General features: G+C 37.3%; 2 protein-coding genes across 2 annotated transcripts; both read right to left on the bottom strand.

The window, feature by feature from the left end:
• Positions 1-273: 273 nt before the first annotated feature.
• Positions 274-20230, bottom strand: LOC139144690 (uncharacterized). The gene is made up of 14 exons (XM_070715415.1): positions 20091-20230; positions 19350-19527; positions 18463-18682; positions 17844-17967; positions 16920-17085; positions 15768-15946; positions 14991-15134; positions 14120-14281; positions 11390-11505; positions 6614-6866; positions 5585-5882; positions 4350-4580; positions 3207-3388; positions 274-423 (listed from the first exon to the last, which is right to left on the bottom strand). The coding sequence occupies exons 2-14, from the start codon at positions 19486-19488 to the stop codon at positions 421-423; spliced, it is 2217 nt and encodes a 738-aa protein (XP_070571516.1). The 5' UTR covers positions 19489-19527; positions 20091-20230; the 3' UTR covers positions 274-420.
• Positions 20231-22127: 1897 nt separating this feature from the next.
• Positions 22128-26116, bottom strand: LOC139144693 (SREBP regulating gene protein-like). Its single transcript, XM_070715419.1, has 5 exons — positions 25995-26116; positions 25698-25848; positions 24822-24973; positions 24173-24286; positions 22128-23038 (listed from the first exon to the last, which is right to left on the bottom strand). The coding sequence occupies exons 1-5, from the start codon at positions 26085-26087 to the stop codon at positions 22952-22954; spliced, it is 597 nt and encodes a 198-aa protein (XP_070571520.1). The 5' UTR covers positions 26088-26116; the 3' UTR covers positions 22128-22951.
• Between the last annotated feature and the right edge of the window lie 521 nt (positions 26117-26637).

The raw sequence follows: 26637 nt of genomic DNA, 5'->3' as shown, positions 1-26637 counted from the left end.
TAGCATCACCTTGCACTGTGTAGATGTATGTTTAGCATTACCTTGGTAGATGTATGTTTAGCATTACCTTGCACTGTGTAGATGTATGTTTAGCATTACCTTGCACTGTGTAGATGTATGTTTAGCATTACCTTGCACAGTGTACCTACATGTACAATGTAGGCAAGTACAGATGATGTGTTTGCATACTATAAAGTCATGGTTGTCTGAACATGAACATTATTTATTGAGTATAGAATGACTTAGCAAACACTTCTACGTCTAATAACTGACCTTGATGATAGTGGAATTGTCTGGAATGTATTGTACACCATCAATGTACAGATCAAAGCCATCCTGAGTTCCGTAGCTGCCGGCAACACAGCGGCACTGGGTTTCTGTTGAATCCATGGATCACCTTCCAGTCTTGGACGGAAATCCTCACTAAAAAAAAACAGATATTTTGTCTTCATTAATGTTACATCAGTCAAAATTAAACACTGTGATCTGAGAGTTTTATTGATCATATATTTATCACTAACCTTTCTCTTAAGGTAGTATTGTGCCTTGAAACTGAAAGATTTAAACTTTTGACTTTCCAAAAGGAAACTTTTAACAATTCTAGTCCACATGCAAATTTCATACCAGACAAAAAAATTACAATATTTACCTAATTTACAATTCAAAATGGCAGCCATACCTGCATGCACACTGTATGGGCAAAGAGCAAATTTTCAGTTCTGACAAATTACAATGATAAAACTTTATTTGCTTCAAGAGTTCCAAAACGAGCCCACACCAGTGGTAGATCAGAAAAGTTTGTCACAAAGCCACATTCAACCTCAAGATTTATTGTTTGGTATTCAGCATATTTTGAAAAAAAATTGAATGTTGAATAGAATTTGGATGTTCAACAAAAGATGTTCTCTGGACACCATATTGCACAGGGTTATTAGTCCCCCCGGACACCGTCCGAGGGGACTTATAGGTTTGGTCATGTCCGTGCATGCGTCCGTGTGTGCGTGCGTCTGTCTGTCCGTGCGTCCGTCCGTTCACGCAGATATCTCAGAGATGCCTGGAGCGATTTCATTCAAACTTAGTACAAGGATTACTTCATATGTCATACATATGCACGTCGATTTGTTTTGTGATACGATCCAATATGGCCGCCAGGCGGCCATTTTATTACGATTTTTTCATGTACAGAGACCTAACTCAAACATGTTTCAACCGATTTTATTCAAAGTTGGTACAAGGACATTGACCAATGTCATAGATATGCACGTCAATTTGTTTTGTGATACGATCCAATATGGCTGCTGTGCGGCCATTTTGTTACAATTTTTTCATGTACAGAGGCATATCTCAACCGATTTTATTTAAAGTTGGTACAAGGACATTGACCTATGTCATACATATGCACGTCGATTTGTTTTGTGATACGATCCAATAAATTAAATTAATTGCCAATTTGCATTTACATGATGAACTTTTGTTTTTAGGGTGAATGTCCAGAATCACTGCATCAAACTTTATAAAATATGGTACCAGTGATAATCTATCAGTGTTATGATAGGATGCAAAAATGTTTTGCAACATCCTGTTGATTAATTCCTAGTTGACTCATTTAATGACCTTTAGGATGGTGGCCTACACTGGTTTTATGTTTTCATCACCATGGAACTCATTCTTGGCCATTAAGCGCCATCTGTATCAAAGTATTTTTATCGCAGACCTAATTAATGAAGAGGACTCTATCCTCTCTGAGGACTTGTAATCAAAGTACCCATTAACAAGTGGGACTGTGTCATCAACGATGACTTGTTTCCACTGTAGTGGTTCAGACACCTTACACTGAGATACAGACATTATTTCACAGGGTTATTTCCACTGTAGTGGGTCAGACACCTTACACTGAGATACAGACATTATTTCACAGGGTTGTATCCACTGTAGTGAGTCAGACACCTTACACTGAGATATAGACATTATTTCACAGGGTTATATCCACTGTAGTGGGTCAGACACCTTACACTGAGATACAGACATTATTTCACAGGGTTATATCCACTGTAGTGGTTCAGACACCTTACACTGAGATACAGACATTATTTCACAGGGTTATATCCACTGTAGTGGGTCAGACACCTTACACTGAGATACAGACATTATTTCACAGGGTTATTTCCACTTTAGTGGGTCAGACACCTTACACTGAGATACAGACATTATTTCACAGGGTTATATCCACTGTAGTGGTTCAGACACCTTACACTGAGATACAGACATTATTTCACAGGGTTATATCCACTGTAGTGAGTCAGACACCTTACACTGAGATACAGACATTATTTCACAGGGTTATATCCACTGTAGTGGGTCAGACACCTTACACTGAGAGATACAGACATTATTTCACAGGGTTATATCAACTGTAGTAGGTCAGACACCTTACACTGAGATACAGACATTATTTCACAGGGTTATTTCCACTGTAGTGGGTCAGGCACCTTACACTGAGATACAGACATTATTTCACAGGGTTATTTCCACTTTAGTGGGTCACACACCTTACACTGAGATACAGACATTATTTCACAGGTTGTATCCACTGTAGTGGGTCAGGCACCTTACACTGAGATACAGACATTATTTCACAGGGTTATATCCACTGTAGTGGGTCAGACACCTTACACTGAGATACAGACATTATTTCACAGGGTTATATCCACTGTAGTGGTTCAGACACCTTACACTGAGATACAGACATTCTCCTCAAAAATGACAATGTGGTCAAGAAAACAAGTTTACTAAAACAAGTTAAATGGATGATGATTTGAGCTCTCCACACATGAGCTACTAAGACACAAACAAATCTGAATAACATTTGGAAGTGTCTAAAACTATCTTCAATTCAAGGTAGATCAGATGGCCGTCTTTCAGAATTTATCGTCTGCTGTCTTGAGCAATAATTTTCTGGTTTGAGACCTAAACCCATATGAGTTGTAAATCACTTTCTAGCATGCTGTCTTGACCATACTTTCAGAACCACACAACGGGAGTTATACATGCAGTTTGCTACATTAATGTACATTTATCTTCCGTGATTTGGATAGATTGTGAGGATCAAAGGTGTTGAGTCAAAGACAGTGAGGCTCTTTGCTTTGACTTGGTGATGTAGCATACAATGTATACCAATATGAGTTCAAAAAGGGCAATGAACTCACCTTGGTGAGGGGCTGACTGCTCTCGGTGGTGGGGACTGTTCTGGTTGGGGTTGTGATTGGTTTGTGGCACTGGTGGTGGTGCCCTGGCTGGCTCTTCAACTGGTGAAGGTTCACGTAATGTTGGTGGCTCAACCTGAAGATCAAACACTCGAATTCCAAGCTGTGACCCTCTTGAAGAAAATCTGTGCAGGAAGATCACAATTACAAACAGCTGAATATGTGACAAGATGTACACTTTGCAGATTAAACAAGTCAGTGACTATACCGTTACAGTATGACATAAGTATATTGGAACCCTTTCATCACCAAATTTTGGTCTAGATCAATTGTTTTCTATGGCAAAGTTGGATCTCTACACAGGGAATGGGGGTGAAAGGATTAAATGGTGTGGAATCAGTGGCTTTTGCATAGTCTGAAACCAAGCTGATGATGTTGTTTCTCCTGTATCATGTAAATGAAATGTTGAAAATCAAAACTGCACCAGGTCTTGTAAAGTCTTGTTCAGACTCTGAACAACAATTGTGCCAAGGATCAATTCCTCACTGACCTGGCACCAGCTTTATACTCCATAATAAATGTGTTGCCTGACACTGAAGCAATTGTACTTTTCTGCACGATATTACTTAATATGAACATTAACAGTAATGCCTCACACTATGCCAAACATCTAACAAGCATTAAGGCTAAAATAGAATTACCGGTATATTATAGCTTTGTCAATACCAGTGAATTTCGTGATGTCATAACCCAGATTGTTACTGATAATGTATCCACTTATCCAGCAATGTGGCCCGGATGTTTTCTACATCTACAATCCCCTGGCATTGCCAAAACTATAAAGTAATAGCAATAATGTACCCCCTCCAAGCCCATAATGGACTCAAGCAAAACTTTTGCACACCATAATGAACTTGGCTTTGCCTCGTACATTTACATGTACCGTATGTTGTGCAAAGTTTGCTTTCGTCTATTATGAGCCGTGAAGGGGTAACATTATTGATTATACAAACAAAGTATCATCTCAGGGTGTTCACAGCAAACAAAATATTACTATTTGCATTGCATCTACGACGTCTTCTGATAGCTTACTCTGTCACAGGTGTTCATATCGCGCAGGGTATGATGGTCAATTCAACTGCTTACCTTGACCAGTGTATGTTTTCTGCTGGTCAATTGCAGTGATATTTTCTGGAGCAGGTCCTGGCAAGATGGCTTCCTTGTAATCATCAGCTAGTATGGACCATGGAGACTTGATATTTTGACTAACACTGCTTTTCAGTGATACCTTGGATTGTCTGCCACTCTCAGCACCTGGCTTGAGTTCATAGAGTGGCAGCTTGACCCAGCCAAGTGAAATGGTCTGCAAGCTACCCTCTGAATCACAAACATCAATTTTAGACAAAAATTAGAGACAATTTTATGAGTGAAATTCACGAATGCCCTGTCACAGCACTGATAATTTTTGCTATGAAGTACTTTTCAAATACAGATTTACAGTACAGAATGCAAAAACATATCCATCAATCACAACATGGTAGGCTGTACGGTAGTAGATACTGAATGAGCATTTTATAAAACCTAGTTAACTGTGTTAATGGGTTTCATTCCTTTCTTCTATAGCATTAATTACATGTGACTTCAGAAAGTGGCTTCTACTATGGACTTCAATACAGCTTGATATACATAAGGTGCCTCATACTTGGGCAGGATGTGCTTAAAGGTATACTGTGACCTGTTCCAATTTTACCACATTTACCATGGAAAGAGAAAATCTAACCAATCACAGATTTTAAGCGGGTGGCCGCTTTTTAAAAACAGCGCCCTCACATATGCATTTTGAATACCAAGAAATGCCCCTTTGACCATATATGGGCATATTTAGATTACAGGTGACTGTATACCTTCAAGGGACAGATATTTGAACTCTAAAATTTTTACAATACGTATTGAAGCCTATGGAATAAGTGAAGTTTTCAACATCTTGCTTTCACTTTGTCATTCTGTGTTTTGTCATTTGTCATTTGTTTGTGTATGAAATTTCTGAGTGTGTAATTGCATGGCTGTGACAATGATGTTTGGACTCTGGATTTCACTTTGATTTCTTTCATGCATGGTACCGGGAATACACCAGGATTCTATTGCCATTCTGTGACATTACAGTTCATATTGTACCCTTGTATACCCCTTGTTCATGATTATACTTCATCATTCAATACAACTGAGCTACACAACTGCAAAAAGTCTAATTTTTCTCTCTTCCTGATACTTTTTCATCCTCTCTGTTTTCAATTCTTTCATCACCTGATTTTGTCTCATGCAAGTAAGAATGAGAAATTAGTAGTTGGTAAGGCTTCAGCAAAGTCACAATTGATACTCACTGCTGCCTGATGGAATTTGGTACAGTATCTTTATCAGGGCAAATGGATGGCTGTGTTTACCACGTGCACCATGGAAACCAGATGGATCAAGATTGTAAAAGAGTAGTTCTTCATCTGGTATCTCTAGATAAAACACCCTGGTGTTGTTCTTAGGCGCTTTCACATCATCTTGGTTAGGAGTGTATGTCTTCGCTTTGGTTTGTGTCTGTATGGTCCTCAATTTGACAAGGCCATAGAACACAGACACTGCAATCTTCACATTGTCTGCATCAAACTTAGACAGTGCTACCATCTGATCCTGTGAGTCAAGGACAGCAAATCATCTGATTAGAGATTTATAGAAGCATTACCTGTCTGAGATATTGCCATTGTTACCTACTGTACACATTCTCTCGTATTCTTAAAAGCACTGAAGTTTCAGCACATCATCCATAGTCAAAGTAATAAGCTTTTTGGGGAGATTTTAGGTTTTTATTCAATCCATCATCCAATTACAGGATGAGGTACTCACGACACATTACGTACCCAGTGAAGCAATGAGGAGTAAAGTGCCTTGCTGAAGGGTACAACACCATTAGAGTCTTGAACTAACCAACCTCTGACAGTGAGTCCATTATAATCCTTGCAGGGACTCCAACTCACCATCCACCGATATTGAGTCTGCTACCCTAACCACTGCCCTACCCTGCCTCCACACCTCCAAACATTTTGAAACGTTGCTATTATATTGAATAAAAAAATCATATAGACATCTTTGCCATAGCTACAAGTGTAATCTGCCCTATTCAAACATCACACATGTTCTCAGCCTTAATTTGCAATAAAACAACAGCAAGGAAGGACTTTGGAATTTATGGTAACAGTTCAAACATAACCCTTCCATGCATTTCAGCCTACCGTAATACCAAATTACGGAAACAGACTTGAACTTCAATGTTCTGTCCTTGCAAATACTGTTATTTGTTCCTCATCCTTTAATAAAACCTTTCACCAAAGCTTGTAAGGTTAGTATTCATAGGAGAGACATACCCTTTTCCATTTATCAGCCGTGCTCAGTCTGTCATTGGTTTCTTGTACATTTTCATGTCGTAACACTAAAGTCATCTTCAAGTGTTTTAATCCAACTGGCTTGAGTTCCCCAGGGTCAATGTCAGTGAGGGCTCCTGGTGACAGCTGACCTCTAGCCTCATCTCTACTTGGATGTTTTGATTTGGAAGTTGGGGGCAAAGGTGAGGCTTGCTTGCTGCCTTCTCTGCTCCTCCCAGGGGTGAATAAAGTACCCCTGTAATGTGAGACATGTCACAGAGTAAGACACCCAACAGAGGTGGGGGGGTTTCTAGTGTGCACCTCTTAAGACTGACAAGTCAAGCAGCTTGTGTGAAACACTGTTCTTCTGGCAGTAATCTATAATCATTATTATGATGATAATATCACTATGTTACATGTATGGTTAACACATTTAAGTCTTCCCTTCACTATGAGGACACACAAACTACAGTGCTTTGCGTTGAACCATTGGCAATACAGGAACTGGACATACAGTCTAAAATTAAGGAGTTGCCAACACTGTCAGGTGTCGTTATCACCTAGACAGTAATATCAATTAACAACAAAGAAATCAACACTGTGAAATTTAAAACATTGTCAAGAAGTCACGAAAAGTCAAAACAACACTGCACATCCACCTAGCTGTTCAGAACCCATCATTTCCAAGCCTTGTTTATGCGTATCTTGTTTGACGACTTCTGACTTCCTTCCAGACAATGTTTCAACTTTCTCAGAGTTGATTTCTTTGTGATCCACTGACATTACTACCTAGACGAAAACTACTTCTGACAGTGTCAGCAACTCCTCAATGTAGACAGTCTGTCGATTTCCAGTATTGCCAACAATTCAATGCAAACCACTGTAAGCTCTCAGATTTGGACAGTCAATGCCGACTTAACGATCATCAAAGTGTTCACAGTATCTCTTGCCTTCTGTCTGTGTCTTTGTCTCTCTTAACTCATAACTGTATACAAACACATTGTCTGTCACCATCAACTATCAGTTAGGACAGAGCAATCAAGAAATTCACAGACACAGCACATATGGATGGAGATGAATACTCTAAATTATTCTGAAACAAACTTAGTTACAAGCCACAAAAGAATTCTACTTGATTGCCTTGGAACCAGTGACAGTTTTACCAATTCATTGATCTTGACCCTCTTAAACCACTGAGTAAGGGTTTCTTATCAGTAACTTACTATTCAAGCAATTCTTAACGCAAAATCTGACCATTTTCTCACATTCATGAGAAAACTTCTATGCTATAACATTTGCAATAACAGTTCACTGATCAATGTTTACTGTACAATGCTCTGAAGACACTTGTACTTCATCAGAAGACATATCATAAAATAATTTGACATGATTCACATCTTTACGCTAAAAAATATTCCTAGGTTCAATTAAAGGAAGATATTTATAGAAAATGAAGTCATCATGCAGTATTATGAGAAGAGGAAATTCAGCTTTTAGTTCAAAATCTCCCTAACTTACCTTTCAAATGGTTCAACCTAATTGTTTTCAAAGGAACAGCAGAGTCCACACTCAGTGATAAGGGCATGACAGGGTGGAGAAAGGAAAGTGAGGCGGCAAGCAAATGAATGACTGCGATACATGCAAATTAGAGAAGGCAGCTTTGCTTTTATTATTCAAATATCAGAAAAAGAATGCAGCTTTTACATGAGCAAAAGTACAGTTTATGTAAAGATGAATGCATTGAGTCTGCCTAGGAGAGAGTCAAGCTGTTAATGAAGCTGCAAAAATTTCAAAAATACTGTCAGAGTTAAATATCACAAGTGTAAATAATAAATAATGCTATGTACCAATTCAAAAATGCATAAGTGCATGTACAAGACCACATGATGTATTAACAGGAAATTGAAAATACTTTTCTTTTCCTCAGAGTGTCTGATAAACTCCTGATAAAATTCATTTCGGTCAAAATCCCCACAGCCAATTTTATTGAGTCAATTTGTTGAATTCTTATAAAAACATTACTATATAAACCAACTTTACTTGTTTGTTGGTACACTGCAATCCCTTGCAGGAACAGAAATATGATCTTCAAATATATTTTGACGTTGCCATTGTGTTGTCTTAAATAATGTCACAGAAAGACTGTCAACCAGAAATTTTGAAAACTTTTTTTGAAAAAGGTACGTTGGGTACTTAAGATACTGTAAGTGATTGGTTCAGAATATAAGAGACTATACCGGTATATAAGTTGCAAAGTAAACTAGATGTTACTGACTTATGCTCAATATAAGTACAGAGTGTTAAAAGTAATTTGCACAAAAAATTTGAGTTAAAAGCAAAGTTGAAGCCTGAAGGATAGAGTTAATGCAAGAGTTGAATTCAATGTGACCATAGATACAGTTGAATTCAATGTGACCATTGATACAGTTGAATTCAATGTGACCATTGATACAGTTGAATTCAATGTGACCATTGATACAGTTGAATTCAATGTGACCATTGATACAGTTGAATTCAATGTGACCATTGATACAGTTGAATTCAATGTGACCATTGATACAGTTGAATTCAATGTGACCATTGATACAGTTGAATTCAATGTGACCATTGATACAGTTGAATTCAATGTGACCATTGATACAGTTGAATTCAATGTGACCATTGATACAGTTGAATTCAATGTGACCATTGATACAGTTGAATTCAATGTGACCATTGATACAGTTGAAAATGTGTAACTATGGCAGGAAACAGACATATTGACAGAACAGTGAATGTACATGTATACAGCATGCAGAGCTATGCATGAACTCTTGAAGGCAAAATATGGAAGTATAGATTCAAGACTGATATGTATGAAGTACAGTGACATGCAGACATCATAACATCTATAGTGCGCACTAATTATTAAAACTCAGAAAAGTGAGATGCCTGGGAAACTCTTCCATGAAAAGAAACAGGAGAAGTAACTATTTAAATAATCAATGTCATGATTCTCACAGGCAACTAGGAAAATCAAGATAACTTTGAAACCAATTTAATTTTCACAGAGAGGTAACACAACCCTCAACTAGTCTCAAAATATTGCTCTTTGACAGGACTGTATGACCACTTAATGTTTCTGTTCAGAATGCAGTTTTGGAAAGTTTCCATACTTGCACTGTAATTTTTCACAAACTATTTCCACAAATAGAAGATCAGACGGCTTGCACCTTTGACATGGTGCACTCATCACTCTGTTGTGTCATGTCTTCCAAATGGCCCTGTCACACCTTTATGATTCAGTCAGCGTATGCCAACGTGTGAAAAATTTGGCAAATACGCTGGGCGTATGTTGAATACATTATGGGTAAAGTTTGTATAGGTTAAGAGCACGCTGAAGCACGCTGGTCTAAGTCGTAGTACAGCAAGGTCATTGAAAACTTTTGTGCATGCACAAATCATTTTGGTGAACATGGCTCATACGTCCCGCACATGCGGGCCATAAGTTGTAGGTAGGTTAGGCCAAAAAAAATACAATATGCTGTTCCAATAACATGGTTTTCAAAAATAGGGTAGGTAGGTCGGCAGGAATTTTTTTTTTCCAAAATATTTTTATTTTTAAATATGCATTTTTCAGGGGTTCAGGGCAGTCAAACACTGGCCACAACATTTCCAGAAAAATGTATCATACATTTAAAAGGAAAAAAACATAAAAAAACATCATCGTTCAAGCAAAAATCAAATGCAAGGTAACGAACGCCTGATTTTACGTTTTTTTTTCTTTCTTTTTTTACTTCCATGTTTACGTAGCTCTAAAAAGTTTAGGGTTAGCAGGTAAAAAATAGGGTAGGACGGGTTATCGGAACAGCACAACTTTTTTTGTTCGGCCTTATGCGCTTGTTGACACATGTTCACACAAACTCCTTGTACAGTGTTGCAGCCAGGAATTTTAAGGCAGAGGACACTGTGTCCCACTACATTATATTTTTGGAGACATTCTGCACATTTTGGGGACAACAAGCGTCAGTTATCAATCAAATTTTGTATTATTTTACAACAAATATGTTTCACTGAACAAATTTCAATCTACGCGTCACTATGCTTGAATTTCAGGCGATTGTAGCAGTCTACCGTATCTCCGTATCTGTCGCAAATCAGAACTCAGACGGACTACGGTCAAGCAAATTATGATATCAAGTGCAACGTTTTAATTACTTTTAACCATGGCTAGCTCCGAAAGTACGTATTTAAGTGCAAGCCTGGAAATAATTATGCAAAACTAAGGTCATCGTTTAGTAACAGATATTACTTGTAGACTACATCCAACACAGTCGACACACAAGTGCGCCCGAGGTGACCTGCAGTACGCAAGAATGCGGGACAACGAGTTCCGTTTTGGGGACATTGTCGCAAGGGCGCGTCCTGGCGGCAACACTGCTTGTAAGTTACTCAGAAGTCGAAATACGTTGAGATAATTGTCTAGCGTACCAAAAACATATCTTTAATCTATGATTACGTTATGAATACACTATGTATACACCCAAAGTTGAAAAATACATTGTTTAATTTAGCAAGCCAGTGTTTTAGGGAAATTTTGATATGTCGGCATATGCTAGCTAAATCGTCATGGTGTGACAAGGCCCAAAGGCAGTGATATGGTCTAAAAAACTAATGAAGCTGTCTTCTCTTACACTTGAATTTTAAACAAAGCACCCTCCTTCAGATTTTGATTCAATTACACATTTTCTTTCATGCTGTGGTTTTCAAAAGTAGTGGAGTGCCAGGCTTTACACTTACTGTGGTCTGTATCTGTTGAATCCTGGTATATCACTCGGTGAACCGCCTTGACGTAGATGAAGGTAAGCTCTCTGGATGTCTGCCGTGTACAACCTTGCTGGCTGCTGTAGGAACACCTGTTGAATGTACAATATAGGTACATATCAAGGGTAAAACCTTCATAATGATACTATCATTGGTTCCAATGGAATGGTTGGACTGTACAATGATGGACACTGAAAATGTGCAAAATATCAAAGATAGCTTTGATGCATGAGATATTTTCTTTCGGTTCATGACTTTTCAGTACAAATATCTCACTTCCTATTGAATGCTAAAAAGACAAAGACTTCCTCATAACCATCCAAAGTCTTCTGTATTTTACATGTAAATGATACATTTGCCAGCTAATGCTGCAGACCACAGTGAGTGAAAAGCCTGGCACTCAATTTTGTGTCTGTTTTCTTGGTTTCATGAAAATGTTCTTGAAATAAAAAGAATAATAAAAATACCGTCAATGACGCTGTACCTTCTCTAATGTGTGGCCAGGTCAGGTAATGGTTGTTGGCATGGAGTTGTTGGTAAATAGTTGACGATGTAGGGCATGAGGTGGGATATGGACCCAAAGAACCCAAAAGATGATTAAATACATCAATCAACAAAAATTCTAAGCTACAGTATAAACTGCCTAAAGATAGTTCAATGTGGCAAAAAAAGTTAAATAATTCAGAAATAAAAATTAACAGTCCAAAATAGTAATGACGCACTTCCCTACTGACCTGAGTGCATGTGAAATACAAAACCTGGCATCTGTAAATTAAATGTATACCAAGTGATCATTTAAGTCACTTTTAACTGTTTTTAATGGATTTTCCAAAGAGTCCTGTGGAAATGATGAAAAACGCTTATCTGGTCTTGTGTTTGTATAACCTCATGGCTGATAATTGTCATAGTATTGAAAAAAATTGAAAGTGAAGAAATTAATGTTTTAATAGGCATATTTTCCTTGAAATACATGACCGCGTAAAGAATATATGCCAAAAGTGTTTTAAGAGTAAATTTCTTTTCAAAAAATAATTTAATCTGTGACCAAAGGATTTTTATTCTTTGAGTTTACAAATTCAAACATTGCAATTTGTTCAATCATCTTGTGCAGTGCAAAATTTATAAAATGACTGAAAAACAAAAAAAAAAATTGGCAGAATTACAGTCTTTGTGATGTAAAATTATGGGTTGACATCACGATAATTGTCAATCTGTTCGAAGTACTACTATACCATAATTTAAAAAAGAAAAGTTCATGCAGAAACGGTAACATATATTGTCAGCAATGTAGTGTTAATTTTGACTTTACATCAAAATATGCCTTTGCTGGATACCAAATATATAGGGCGAAATATTAAAATCAGCCATGTTCAGCAAAATCCACACAACAGCATTGATCCTTTTCTAATTTGATTTGATTTGCTTATGTTAACCTTGTATGACAGTCAGGTACAATATGGAACCTGAACACAACACAGTAAATAAGTATGCTGTAAATGAAATGGTGTGGCTGCATCCACATGCAGCAATAGGAGTGCCTTTGTCTCTCACCCCTCATTTCCAACCTGTCCCATCCCTGAAAAAATAGTTTTGTCTTATATTTATAATGTTAATAATTTCTGTATTTGTTAAAATGTGCACATCTCAAAAACTTTTGATCATAAACATTTTCATTGTTTTTTACAGCTGACCAATCAGTTAACATGTTTATTTTGAATATTTGCGCATTTTTCCTCAGTATTTGACATTTTCAGAATACCTTCTTATTCAGTTTGTCATTTTCTAAAAGTTTAAATGCTCCATTGTGTGGTCAAGCTTTCCACAAGCATCAAATGTGGTACTTCATATAGGAAGGTCTGCCTCTAGAGGGCGGGCATCATGAACAGTGTTTGTTGGTTAATTCCTCCACATAAACTTCTGATTGTGTACTGTAAACATTGAACATGGCCGACGTCCGATTTTCCTGTCTAAAACTTTCACTCATTTTCGTTCATATGACTCTGAAACTCCAGGAAATGATTGGGAAGAAAGGGTTATCTTGAAATATTGAGGTATTCGCCGATATTTTGCAAAATTAAATGAGAAAAAAAATGCAAGGAAAATGCCGAGAGGCTTACACAATGACCGTTTTCAGACTCGGAGGCATATGATCATCTCTGTAGATAATGCAACAGGCCCATATCACGTGAGGCCATGAGGGGATATCCACGCTACTCAGTACCAAACACTAGCGCTCACAGAGTGAGCAAACACAAAGTGAGTACCCCTAACATCAGCTCAGTAGTCTGTAATAGATTGTAGTCAACTAAGAAACCTTGGAGAAAGGCTTAACACTGTGGCTATGCCGCTAAGTCCCTTTTGATTTTTGTCACAGCTCAAAATCGTTCTCCCACACCTCAACCTGAGCCATGAACACCCCCACCAGTTTATGATATGACCCATCACAATGGCATGACGTCAACGGATCTTGACAGACAGAAATCTTGACAGACGGAAGTAGTTGACACCAGCATACTGGTTTCAACTCTAATACCTTCTCTGTCTATAAATAGACACGAGAAGGTAAAAATAATCTTTACCCTAACGTTCTTTGAAGACTGGATCTGATGACATCCTCTCATGGATGTACTCTAACAGAAATTATTCTAAGTACACAGACACATTATGGCAGTTTTGTCATTTGAGTGTGAATTATCTGTCTTTTACCTGTTTCATCTGATGGTAGTCATTAGCCTGGTGGAATGCATCCTTCAAGAGCAATAGCAAAGCAAAACAGAAGTCTTCTAGTATGTCATGTTTCCATCCATTCATAAAGAGTTGATCCCAGACGTACAGGACTGCTTGTCCATCCAAAATGCCAACAAAACCCTGCAAAGTTAGATATATAGTATCACCTCAAAAACTCTGTACTGTATCTCATGAACCATCACATCACACTCACATCAGGACATTCAGTTCCAAACCAAGTATTTCTTCTAATCTTACTTTTGATCTAGTGGTTACAAGTTTACTTTTCTTCAATATTAAAATCAAATATTTTAAAAGTTTCATACATTTCACTATATAGCTGACAAAGCAGACAGTGTCTATGATCTGTAAAGTTATGAATACTGTATACATACAATGAGCCATCCCTCTGTATATCCACCTTACCTTTTAGCAAGTAGTGAACATGCAGCTGTTTGAATGCTCTTGTACTAGTATTACAAGATTTAAGGTAGTAAGTGCCGTAAAAGTGAGACTTAAAGCTTTTGCTCAAACTTTCTTCAATTAAACTTTCAACCATTCTCGTACCAAATCAAAAATAAAAATCAGGGGTCACCATGCAAAGTTTGAAACTGGAGAAACAAATAACCTAACATTTACCCATTTTTTAAATTTGAACTGGCCACCATCCCTGTATTCACTCTTTGGCAAAAAATAAAATGTTCAAATTTCAAAGAACTAAGACAGTGAAATATTTTTCTCCAAGAGCTTTAAAATGAGCCCCACAAAAGGTAGATCAGAAAAGAATTGTAAAAATTTTAGAGTCAGAAATCTGTCCCTGAGGCACATTCTACCTCAAAGAAATACCAACCTCTCCCATCCATTTCCTGACAAATATGACAGGATCTGCCAGAAGTTCTTTGGAAAGCTTGAGAGATGTTTCTGATCCAGGCGATGCTCTTCCCAAAGCCAAGGCCTTGTCTTTCTCAATGTGAATCAGTTGCACCAGAAATTGCTGAAATAACACAAAGAAACAAATTTTGCTAAGTCTAGTGACATTGTGACATGCTCCCATTGCAGGTGAAGCAATTCTGAATCAGCTAAGAAATCAAGAGTCACCTCGACACTTACAATCAAAGTCAGTCTGTAAATCACCATATTTGTGTATTCTTTAAGAGTTTTCATAAGTGTCAGAGCATTCTGTTAAAATACAGTATATGGGATACACTAAGTGTGTCATGATAAAATGGAAGGGTCATGATACATTTTACATGATTTGCAACACAATTGACCTCATAACAATGGATGATACAGATGATATATAGGCTGCAACTCCTGGAAATATGGTTGTCCTGTAACCATGCCATAAAGCAATACAGTAGGTAAGTTGCGAGCTTTCTTTTACTGATCATTTCTAATAGGGTGTGATAAATAAAAGCACAGCAAAACTGGCAAAATAATGCATCATTTCAAAATGCGCACAGAATGCCTGAGGTCAGACAGTTCTAAATACATGGAGGGTAGGTCAGAGCTGTCAATACCAGCAGCAAGATATACATCATTTGCTCACGCCATGGTCATCTTTCCCATTCCTAATCCTTTCCACTCTACAGCAAATCCCTCAGAATCATATTACATTCACTGATACCTTAGGATCCAGATCTACATTCTTCAAGGCACACTCTTCAAGGTGATCCTGCAGATCTGGGTCTTGTATCTTCAATCTACTCATGGTTTTCTCAGCCGTAGCAAACACTTCTGGCCACTTGGGGAATAAGTTGGTCATCAGTAAATCTAAGTACATTGCCAATTCATAAGGTTTCTCTTCTGCAATAAAAGCACAGAACATGACTGCATGATATCTCAGATTTTTACTGGTTTGGCAATTTTTTAGTTTAGATGTAAAAGGTAAATGTTCCTGTAGTCTGTTCAGCAGGATTAGTGTTACTTTTTCTGAAAATGTAGGTAAATTTTCAGAGAAAGTTACACTATCCTTGCTAAACAAAGTGCATTTGCACCCTAATCAACAAAGATAAATATAATAGTCAATGTTGCTTTGTTGTTTAAGCAATAAAGCACACCTAGCGACGGTATACCACAAGATTTTGACCACTTCATGACATATATGCACGAGCGATAGCTAATGCATATATGAAGTGAACTGGTCAAAACCAAGTATTATATCATACCAGTATATTGATGGTGCAAATACAGCGATCTGATTGGTCGAGACACGAAAAGAACCATGGTATATTGGCGATATACCACAGCTGGCATACGCGCGAGCTCTCAGCTTGAGCAAAACTCTGTTTATGACGTTCCATGCCAGAATTTCAATATACTGTTATGATATAATAGCAATAAATCACACCCAGCGACGGTATACCACTCGATTTTGACCAGTTCACTTCATATATGCACTCGCTATCGCTTGTGCATATATGTCGTGAACTGGTCAAAATCTCATGGTATACCATTGCTAGGTGTGATTTATTGCTATTATATCATTCGACAACATTTGAAAGTCTGGCAAGGAACATCAAAAAAGAATTTTTGCCCTTGCCAAGAACTTGTGCATGTGCCAACCGTGCTATATAATGAATATACCACAGTTATTTTCACATCTTGACCAATCTGATTACTTCATTTGCACCATCAGTATACTGTTATGATATAATTTAAAATATTCAACATTACCAATAGATTTCTCACCTTATGAAAGGGACATTTGTAAGGAATGAAGGTGGAACAAACAGGCGTGATAACACAGAGAATGCAGAGAAACAGAGAAATGTCATACCTTCTGCTTTTCTATCCATAAAAGTCAGCTGAACAGGGAAAAGCCATTGAATCAGGTAGGGTTCATAACTTCTATTGTAGGTGTACAATACATTCAGAACATTGGCGTTCTCTTTCATGTGTTCACGTTTTTGATAAGCCTGCATACTTGGTGTGCTGTCAAACATCTGTGAGAACAATACAAATACAACCAGCTCTTAGAGTTGAATGTTTTATGAACTGCTTTCAAATTTCAGACTTCGTTTCTTCATTTCAAACTTCTTGCATGGCATATCTCAAGGTTTTTGTCAACCATGCTACAGGCTCTGGACGCATAAGACTGAACACACTAGACAAACATGGATGAATATGTTGAGGTAAATGTATCCTAAAGAGACATTTTTTGATTCTAAAATATTCTAGTACATTTCTGGTGTTTTAAACCTGCAGAGAAAACTGCTTTCTCACCCTTTTAGTCTGCAAACTGAGTTTAATTTATTCCCACAGAGTTCTGTCATTATGAGTTACATATATTGGAGGATTTGACACACATGTAGTTTCTTTAATAACAATTTTATAGGGTGACTTCTGATTCTGTTTATACCGGTATTATAAAGAAGAAAAATTAGCCTGTTGTACACCAGTTTATGTCTAAAGTGGTCAAATTTACAATTTGATTTAGAAAAGTTAGTTTTCTTGCAAAAAGTATGAGTAAAAGTTTTCTATTTCGTCTTTCAGGCAACTATTGTTGATTATTTTACTGAAAGTTATTGCGTCATACCAACTTCACAGCAATAAGATGCAGTAATCAAACCCTCTTTATAATGTGAATAAAACTGGGGAAAACAGAATTTCACTGAAAAAAGAAAACTATAGGCTTCGTGGTCAGTCAAAACAACATGTATTGTCTAAGAAATAAGATGATGTACAAAATTTCACATATTACCTCAACAATAGCATTCCATATCAAGCCATGGATCGGTGTGTACGTAGCTTTCTTCAACTTCAAATCTATTTTACCCATTGACACTTTCTTGGCAAATCTGTTTCTCAGCAACTTCTCAATATTTCTGTTAGAAACAAACACAGACACCCAGTCTGATTACAGGTCAAGAATAAAGCAAAGTATGACTGGTAACAAACATCTTCTTTGTGGATAAGTTTTTAATTTATTTCTTTACAAATTCATCATACTATTGTCATAAGCCAAAGTCAGTGAATTCTTTGAGTCCACTCCAAATTCTGAAAGCTTTGCAGTAAGTGGGTAAAAAAAACACATAGTAAATTTAACATGAATTCAATATGCCATTATTCGATGTTTCTTATACAACTTGCTCTTTCCTGTAGCTATATGCTTCTACTGAAGACAGTTTTCTTTCACCACACTGTTCAATTATTATGATGTAACTGCTGTAAGGAAGTATTTTGTCACAACGTAAAAGTCAAGGCGTTTCTGCAACAAATTATCACAAACAATGGGAAATTCTGCCAGAAAAGTTGGACATAAAACAAATAGTATACTTACTGTTGTTTCAGTTTGATAAGATAATTGATGGAAGACTTACCCCTCTTTACTCAGCAGACTTTTATCACTTTTGAAGAGTACTTCAGTCCATATGTACTGTCTTAAACCACCTGGTAGCTGCTTGCCGGCCAGCTTTTCACACACTTCATGAAGACGATTTGGATTCCTCCGAAGCAATGATGATATAGCCCTTCCAAGGGTCTCACTGACTGGACTCCAGCAGTTTGGTGGCATGTCATTGCGACTCAGAACATGCCGATCTGGGTGAAAGAAAACATGTCAGTGTTTTATGGGTAGACATGTACATGAACATGCAAAACCATCTTCAAGTGCTGTATGTATGCTTATATTTTGCCACTATGCCCACCTAGCATCATCAAATCAGAGTGCATAAAATTTCAAGGTCAAAGTTGTTGTTTTAAATATCTGAATGAGGAAAATCATGAAGGATTTCCGGTTCCTAAATTCAAAGTCATAGATTATTCTGGATGAACTCACAAGGTCATTGTCAGCAGGAGTATTACACACTGGAGTAGAGAACTGCAAACAGTATATGTACCAGTGTTCAGTTTGATTAGAGTGTTACCTTGTCAAGTGATTACCCTTTCATTTAGCTTTCTCACCTCAACACTTGGTAAATCCCATTGATCTCCTTTCTGAAGTGTGACCTTTCACCTTTGCCCAAACAGTCAAAGGTTAGAGGTATACTGGTGAAAGACTCAATGCACAGAAAAGGCACATGAATCATATGGTTATGTCCTCTTGGCAAGCCGTAGACCCTATCCGTTTTTAGGGTCTATGGGCAAGCTTTACTGTTAAACACCAACTTGTAATGCAAAATGTGATCTTCACCTTCAAAAGTACCCTGCTATATGACTATGAAATATTACAAATGATGAAAAACTTCATGGGATCAGTATTTCATACCTCGTCTTTTGGAAGCCCTGGTCAACATCTGGACAGTGCCAGGTGTAGCTGTGCTCTTCTCGTCTTTGTCTTCAATTGGCAACAAAGGTGGTCTACTCCCTGGTAAAACCATAGGAGAGCCCCCTAGGTTGTTCAACATTTGTCCAACTTCTTTCTCAGCTGTGTTCACTCTTGATTGCTGCAAAACAATCGGTGAAATGTTAACAGATTATCTTGGACTTGGGGTATCAACAATGTAAGTTACAGTTCTTACACAGAGTTTTAATCAGTTTGAAGATACCAAGTTGCTATCAATACACATCATTTATCCAGGCTCTTTACAATGGAAAGTTTTATCATAAATCAAATTCTTACTGTGGCAATGTCTTTGTAACTTCAACTGAATGAGAAATGCAATACAAATCAACATATGTGAGCAAACTATAACAGTGTACCTTCACACCATCACTGTATTTTTATCATTTATTTGTTTACAATATCTAATCCTGTGTTAAGGATTGGTACTCTATGAGATGGGGAGAGGATATGTTTGATATACAGTTAACTTAAGACTGATCACAGATTTTGTATGTACAGTACCTGTATCAGTATAAGCACCAACTCAAAATTTCAAGAAATTCCCAAATGATCAAAGAGTATACAAATTCAGGAAAGTTGGAGGGCGCACTGTTATCTTTGTACAAAACTGTAAGCTGATATGAAGATTTGAAGAGTAACTATTGGGTAGATGAGCATACTCACCAGTTCTTCTTTCTTCTCTTGAAGAAAAAGATGTCTATCAAGTCCAGTATTGAAACTTTGTAAGTGTGATCAACAAATGCCTTCATTTCTGGAGAACTCTGACTGTAGTCTCCGTCAGGGTGCCTCTCACATCCAACTTCTTTAGATGCTTCATCAATCTGTTCTCTGACCCAGTTCTGCATCTCTTGTTCATACAGCCTTCTCTGTTGCAGTGGTACATTTGGTGGACTCTGTTGGAATGACAATGGATGGTATGAATACAAAATGACTCAAGTTGCATTTCAATATTGTGTACATGTATACCTACATGTATACAGTAATTATGTGTACAATTGTACAGTAGTTATCATGTAATGACACCAGTAAACACACAATAGCCATGTGCACTGTACAATGTACACAACAAAACGTACATGTATATACACACAGTAATCTCTCACATACAAACATGTTATGCAACACTACAGTTTCTGTACCACAGGAATACTTGCTGTAAAAGCCACTACCTATACTGACCAATTCTGCAATAGCTATCAGTTGGGTGTAGCCCTACATGTATGATGTAACATCATCTGGTAGCAACAACAGTACAATTTTGCGTTCTCAGCCAATACAAACATTCATGATTACAGCATCCACTGATTATACTATTCACAAAGTACATGTATATGGATTAAAACAGAAACTGAGGTGACATAGCAATGACATTGCGTTCATTTTCAAATGGGGAAATTAAGTTAAACCAACCCATCGGCCGCACAGCTTACTATGGTGATAGGGCGTTTTCAATATGTGCGCCTCGTCTGTGGAATTCTTTGCCGTCGCACCTTCGTGCATCTCAGTCACTCGATAATTTTAAAGTCGGGTTAAAAACTTACCTGTTTAAGTCATTTTATACATGAGTTTTATACCCTTTTAAGTAATTTTATACCTGAGTTTTATTTGTTGATCTTTTTAACCATTTCTTTAGTTTTAGTTTTACCAGCTGTTACTTTTATTGAACATTTAAAATTTACTGTTTTTATTTGTCACTTTTTTCTTTGTTTTTAATGTAAAGCGCATTGAGATATTTAAATATGTAATGCGCTATATAAGAAATAAAGATTATGATTATGATTATGATTATTAGCAAAGCAGCATTCAAAGAATCCATACCATAGACTGGCCCTAGCCACTTGGATTTTATTTGGCATAAGTAGTTGTTACTGGCTGTTGGAAATCGCATTTAACTAATGACTTATGGTATATTGCTTCAATTTACTGTTTTGATATTTATATGCCTGCAGACTATCCCTACATTGTAAGACTATGATTCACATCATATGAAGTACACGTAACTCTAAACTACATCGATATAATCCAGTCTCAGGGAATGGACACACACAGACATCTAAAATATCCACCAATATTGCACTGTACAGTTAAAATGAACAGCATATCTCACCAGGAGCTGAGGGTCACGTGGATAACTACCAAGATATGTCTTGATGAACTCTGGTCCAAGTACTCTGTACAAAGCCTCACGTTTCTCACCACTGTTCCCCTTGTAGATTTCAGCCTCTATTCTCTTGGCAAGGGCTTCATTGATTTTTTCATGAACCTGTTTGCAGATACCATGCATGTTTATAATTGTCACATTTTCTTGTATACAGATGGAACATTGTTTTGGTTACAGATGCAACAGTCATTTCTTGCAATGCTTTTTGTGAAAAAAGGAATTAAAACAGTGCGATCTATCACCAAAGATTGTCGCTAAAGAACAAAGATATTCTTTTTAAGTTTGAAAACTTTGTTTACCATGAATTTCAACTTGTCATAAAATCAGTATGGCAAACAAAAACTTTTAAACAACCACTGAATCCCATTTGAAGTAAACTATCTCTGTAGATAGATCGTAAATTTACCTTTTGCCAGGGTGAGTCAGGTAGTAAGGTCTCCTGTACAGCAGAATCCATCCACTGAGGACCAAACGGCCGGTATGTGCTGATGTCATCATTCTTTGAGGGCTTCACCCTGTACTGTGGCTCTGCTACTCGGGCCATTATTTCTTAAAACAGTATGACTTTTAAAATATCAGTAAAATAAAATCCTAAATGTTATACTTCAAATCTTTCTGGAAGTAATACTTTACAAAGTTAATGCTACTTTTCTCTAAAACTCTTGGTTTGTACCTGTGACAAAAACAAGTTAGAATGAAGTACTTTCCAATCAGTTCCTTCTATATATAACAAAGGGATATTCCAGTTTGCGAAATGTGACAAGATTCTTATATTTCTCTTTAAAAGTTAAATTCTTTGATTATTGATTTCCAAGATATATACTGAAAACTCTGGAAATCAACAGAAACAAAATCTATCCAACTCCCAAAACAGATATCTGTACAATATTTACAAAACACTTAAAAATTTGTACAACTTTTTAGTCACATACTTAAGTATTGCCTGCTATGTTTCTGAGTTCAGATATTTTCCTTCTTCTGAACAGAAACTCTGACTTTGTATATGCATTTGGCATTTGGAATTTATAATTGCACTGGAAATGAGTGATATTACCAGTAATAAAAGTAATGAGATAAAAATTGTCCTGCTTCAGAAGAAGTACTTTTATATCCTTTTTTCTTTTGGCAATTTATCACAGATGAAATCTACGGTAACAAATGAAAAACTTAATTTTCATAAGACTGTATTTGTTTTGGATATTGTTTTAAAATCATAAACTTTGTGCTATGAAGTAGCTGACTACACCAGTGTCTCTGTAATTCATCCAAAACTTAGTGCTTGGTTTCAGTTTGGGGGTTCTAATCTTGATAGTCTATAGCCTGATTCACAAGGGTGGTTCAGCAATTCTATCAGAGGATTGTTTTAGTTTGGTGGCTGCAACTCAGGAGGATTGTCACCGTAGCAATACTTTGCCTCCGGATCTCGGTATGTATTTTCGTGTTGAACACTCTGTGAAGTAAAAGTGGGAAACATCATGGCAGCATACATTTATACAAGTACCAGTGACCTTATTATCAAACCATGGAGGTAAGCTGCATGATCAAACCAAAGAGTTCTGCCATAGGATAAACAGAGTTTGAAGGCTATCCTACAGTGGGTTTCAATTCGGTGCCACATCTTCTAACTTTCAGCTTTAATTGTAACTAAAAAACAGCTACATTGTAGATCAAGTTCAATGAACTGTTCAGCTATTTGTTCAGACAGAGTTGCACCATGCTGGTTTACTGTAACCAATCAATGACTTGATGGCTTTGAAATGTTAATTGTTTACATCGTACATAAAATGCATCTGTCTCAGACACAGTGATGTGGCACCGAATTGAAACCAATGGTATCCTACCACCATATCTTTGAAGTGTGGGCATTTCACTGAGCTGTTTAGACCACATATGTTTTCACAAGGTGAATACCTACTTATGTTGTGGGTTTGAATCCAATCAAAAATTCACTGAAATTCCCTTTTGTTTTCAATGCATGGTTGTGTATACCGTTATATACAGTGAAGAAGGGCTTGAAACTGGCAGTATTATCTACATGTACATGTATGCTAAATTCTTGATTGACTGACGCTAAGAATTCACAACAATCCCTACAGATTGTAAAATAGGATTAAAAGAGTTAACTTAAAAGTATCCCAATGTTTCATCCAGGATGACATCAACAATGGGGATTTCCCCTTTACAAGGAAATTACAGGGGGGTTTCACCACTTCATGGGTTCTACTTGTATCTCTAAGGTGTGACTGGCACCATTTCATTAGGGGCTGGTTCCCCCTTGACAGATTAGTAGGGGGTGCCAAAATTTCCCCCTTTACAAGAAAATTTAGGGGGGATTTCACCAGTTCATGTGTTCTACTTGCATCTGTAAGGTGTGACTAGCACCATTTCATAGGGGGCTGGTCCCATCTTGACAAATTACTGGGGGGTAACAACATGTCAACAGAGGGGGAATCCCCTAATCCCCCTCTCTAGATGAAACAATAGTCTTGTATGTGGAGTTTAACAATTTACATACTTGAATTCTTCACAGAGTGATATTTTGAGACAGCATATACATACAAGCTGCAGTAAATTGCATGCTTACCTCAGATGAAGTTCGACACTTGGCCAGACACAACTCAAAATGATCAGTCACCGATGAGAACAAAATTTGGAATGCTTTGCTGGCTCTCCCTAGAACAGCTTGGAGGAGTTGTTGCTGTAATAAAAACAATCCCTGTTCATTTTGATGTCAGACCTGTGATTTTGTTATGTTGTTGACAGTACTCTGCAGACTTCATGTTTACAACAAGTTATGCATGTTCATTTCATGCATAAATAATAATAATGTAATATTGCCTTGCTGACTCCAATGATCTGATTGGATAAGGCCAGAGTATCTGAACTCTAGTAATGTAATATTGCCTTGCTGACTCCAATAATCTGATTGGATAAGACCAGAGTATCTGAACTCTCCAGAAGATTTGGGACCTGGACAATGAATAATAAACTAAAATTTTAAAATTTACAATCTTTAGCATTTGTCTGGCTTTGCAAAGTGAAAAGATGCTCCTCTCCATAATTATTTCCTTCCAAATATGCTAATTGAGAGAAGCCTGATATCCTAGGTCTGATATCTGCTACTGAATAAACTTGCTTGCTGTTTAAACCATCTTTTTTAGGGTCTATGTTTAAACCTAATCTAATTCAATGTTCAATATGACGTACGCATTTTACTTGTTCAGGGGAAATACCTTTTGTGGCTGTAAACAGCATGAGACACAATGCTCATACAGGCTGCAACATCCGTTGTCCAGACAGCTGTCACAACAGTACAATACAGTTTTCTCTGCAGTGCTGTCACAACAACCATTGGCTAGCACATCAGCTCTCTCACATAAATAGCCTGCAACAAAATTGAGTCCTGTTATCAACCTGATAGTTCAATGCCCTTTGCAAAAAACAGATAAAAGTGAATGTTACACTGCAAAATTTTACATATGGGTTTTCCAATGAAACCGTATTATACAAAAACACATGGGTACAACCAGCATGAGTGGAATTGACTAACGCTATCTTTGGCATCCACTTTACAGCTTACTTTTTAGGGTAGTACTGATGATTTTGCACAGAAATATCACTTGTCATGTTGCTTCCGCCTCCATGCTTGACCAAGACACAGAATTTGCATTGACTTGCTCCCAGTGTCGACAGTAGACTAGTCCTTTAATGGCTCGTTCAACTACACAAACATGAATTTGTTGAAATCAGTGGCTGAAGGATCTTAATAATACTACAAACAGCAAGGGTATTTGCAGGGAACACTTGAAATACGCAGACTGTGGAGGTTACCCTAACATTTACGTTTGATTTATTCATGGAAAGCACGGAGTAAAGCATGACTCATACCTGGTAATACAAATACACCGGCTGTACTGTGATGCATGGGTCGATAGGGAGAATGCCTCCAGTTTTGTCAGGCTCTCAGTACAGTATGTGTGTTTAAACTGAGAAAAGCGTCTTCTGCCGTTACTATGCAATATTTGTGGTATGGATGTGTCAACTCTGGATGACTACACCATGCAGCCCTCACGATCACCGAGCATTATTATTGCACATTGTGAACATACCTTTTTCATCAGCGATATGGACTCTACCCTGGACGGAATTGCGGCAAGTTGTCAAGACTGTTGAATTCTTAGTTTCGTGGTGAGATTTCCATCTGAATGTCCGCTTCACTTCAGGCTGTATGGAGTCTTCTTGCAAGATAAAGGGATCTGACTGTATAACAGCATATGTACACAAACATTATTTATTCGGACATAAATTCACACACGTACGTACGTACCATATCCAATCAAAGCTCACTACTTCAAGGTTAAATGGGATAAGTAAGCAAAGGAAACAATCAAGATATAACAAGTTACCTGATTAAAGATATTTGTTACGAAATAAACGAACGAAAGCAGAAAAATAACTGTTAAAACCCAGCGTTTTCGTAACGCCCGCGTTGGAAACATCCCATCAACAAAATATTTGAGGTCAAAGCTTTGTCTTTTGTTGTAATCGCAGCTTGCGAATTCGAAAATATTCATCTACTCATAAAAAAAGTATAATAAGTATTAGAAATTATATATTTATTACAATTTACAATTATTCTATTCCATTTTTGAAGTATATAATATTTCTTATCAAAGATTATGTTCCTAAAAGGTGTACGAATGCACAACGTAGATATACTAGTATGGGATTCTCTTTGGTCGTGCGTAGGTGGCGCTCTACTTTCGCCGAGCCAAGTTTTTTAGTCAGACAGCTGGCCGGCCCCACTCAGAAAGTGGGGAAATAAATAAGAGATTAGCGACTTGCTTCATTGATTTATGTCGATTTGGAGCAAGTATACACTTCAACAAATAAAATTTATTAAGTCAGTCGCTCAATTTCGTTATTTTATTTCTTACTGTATGTATGATATATCATTTCGCTAGTAGTAGGCCCTACGCCTATGATACAATTCTCGTATGCGGCTGTTGTCATAGCGGCGGTGGGGTACTCCCATAGAAAAGGTGTACG

Source organism: Ptychodera flava, chromosome 12, assembly GCF_041260155.1.
Source record: "Ptychodera flava strain L36383 chromosome 12, AS_Pfla_20210202, whole genome shotgun sequence".
Taxonomy (NCBI): domain Eukaryota; kingdom Metazoa; phylum Hemichordata; class Enteropneusta; family Ptychoderidae; genus Ptychodera; species Ptychodera flava.
Note: the sequence above shows the minus strand (reverse complement) of the source record. Positions and strands in the feature narration are given on the sequence as shown.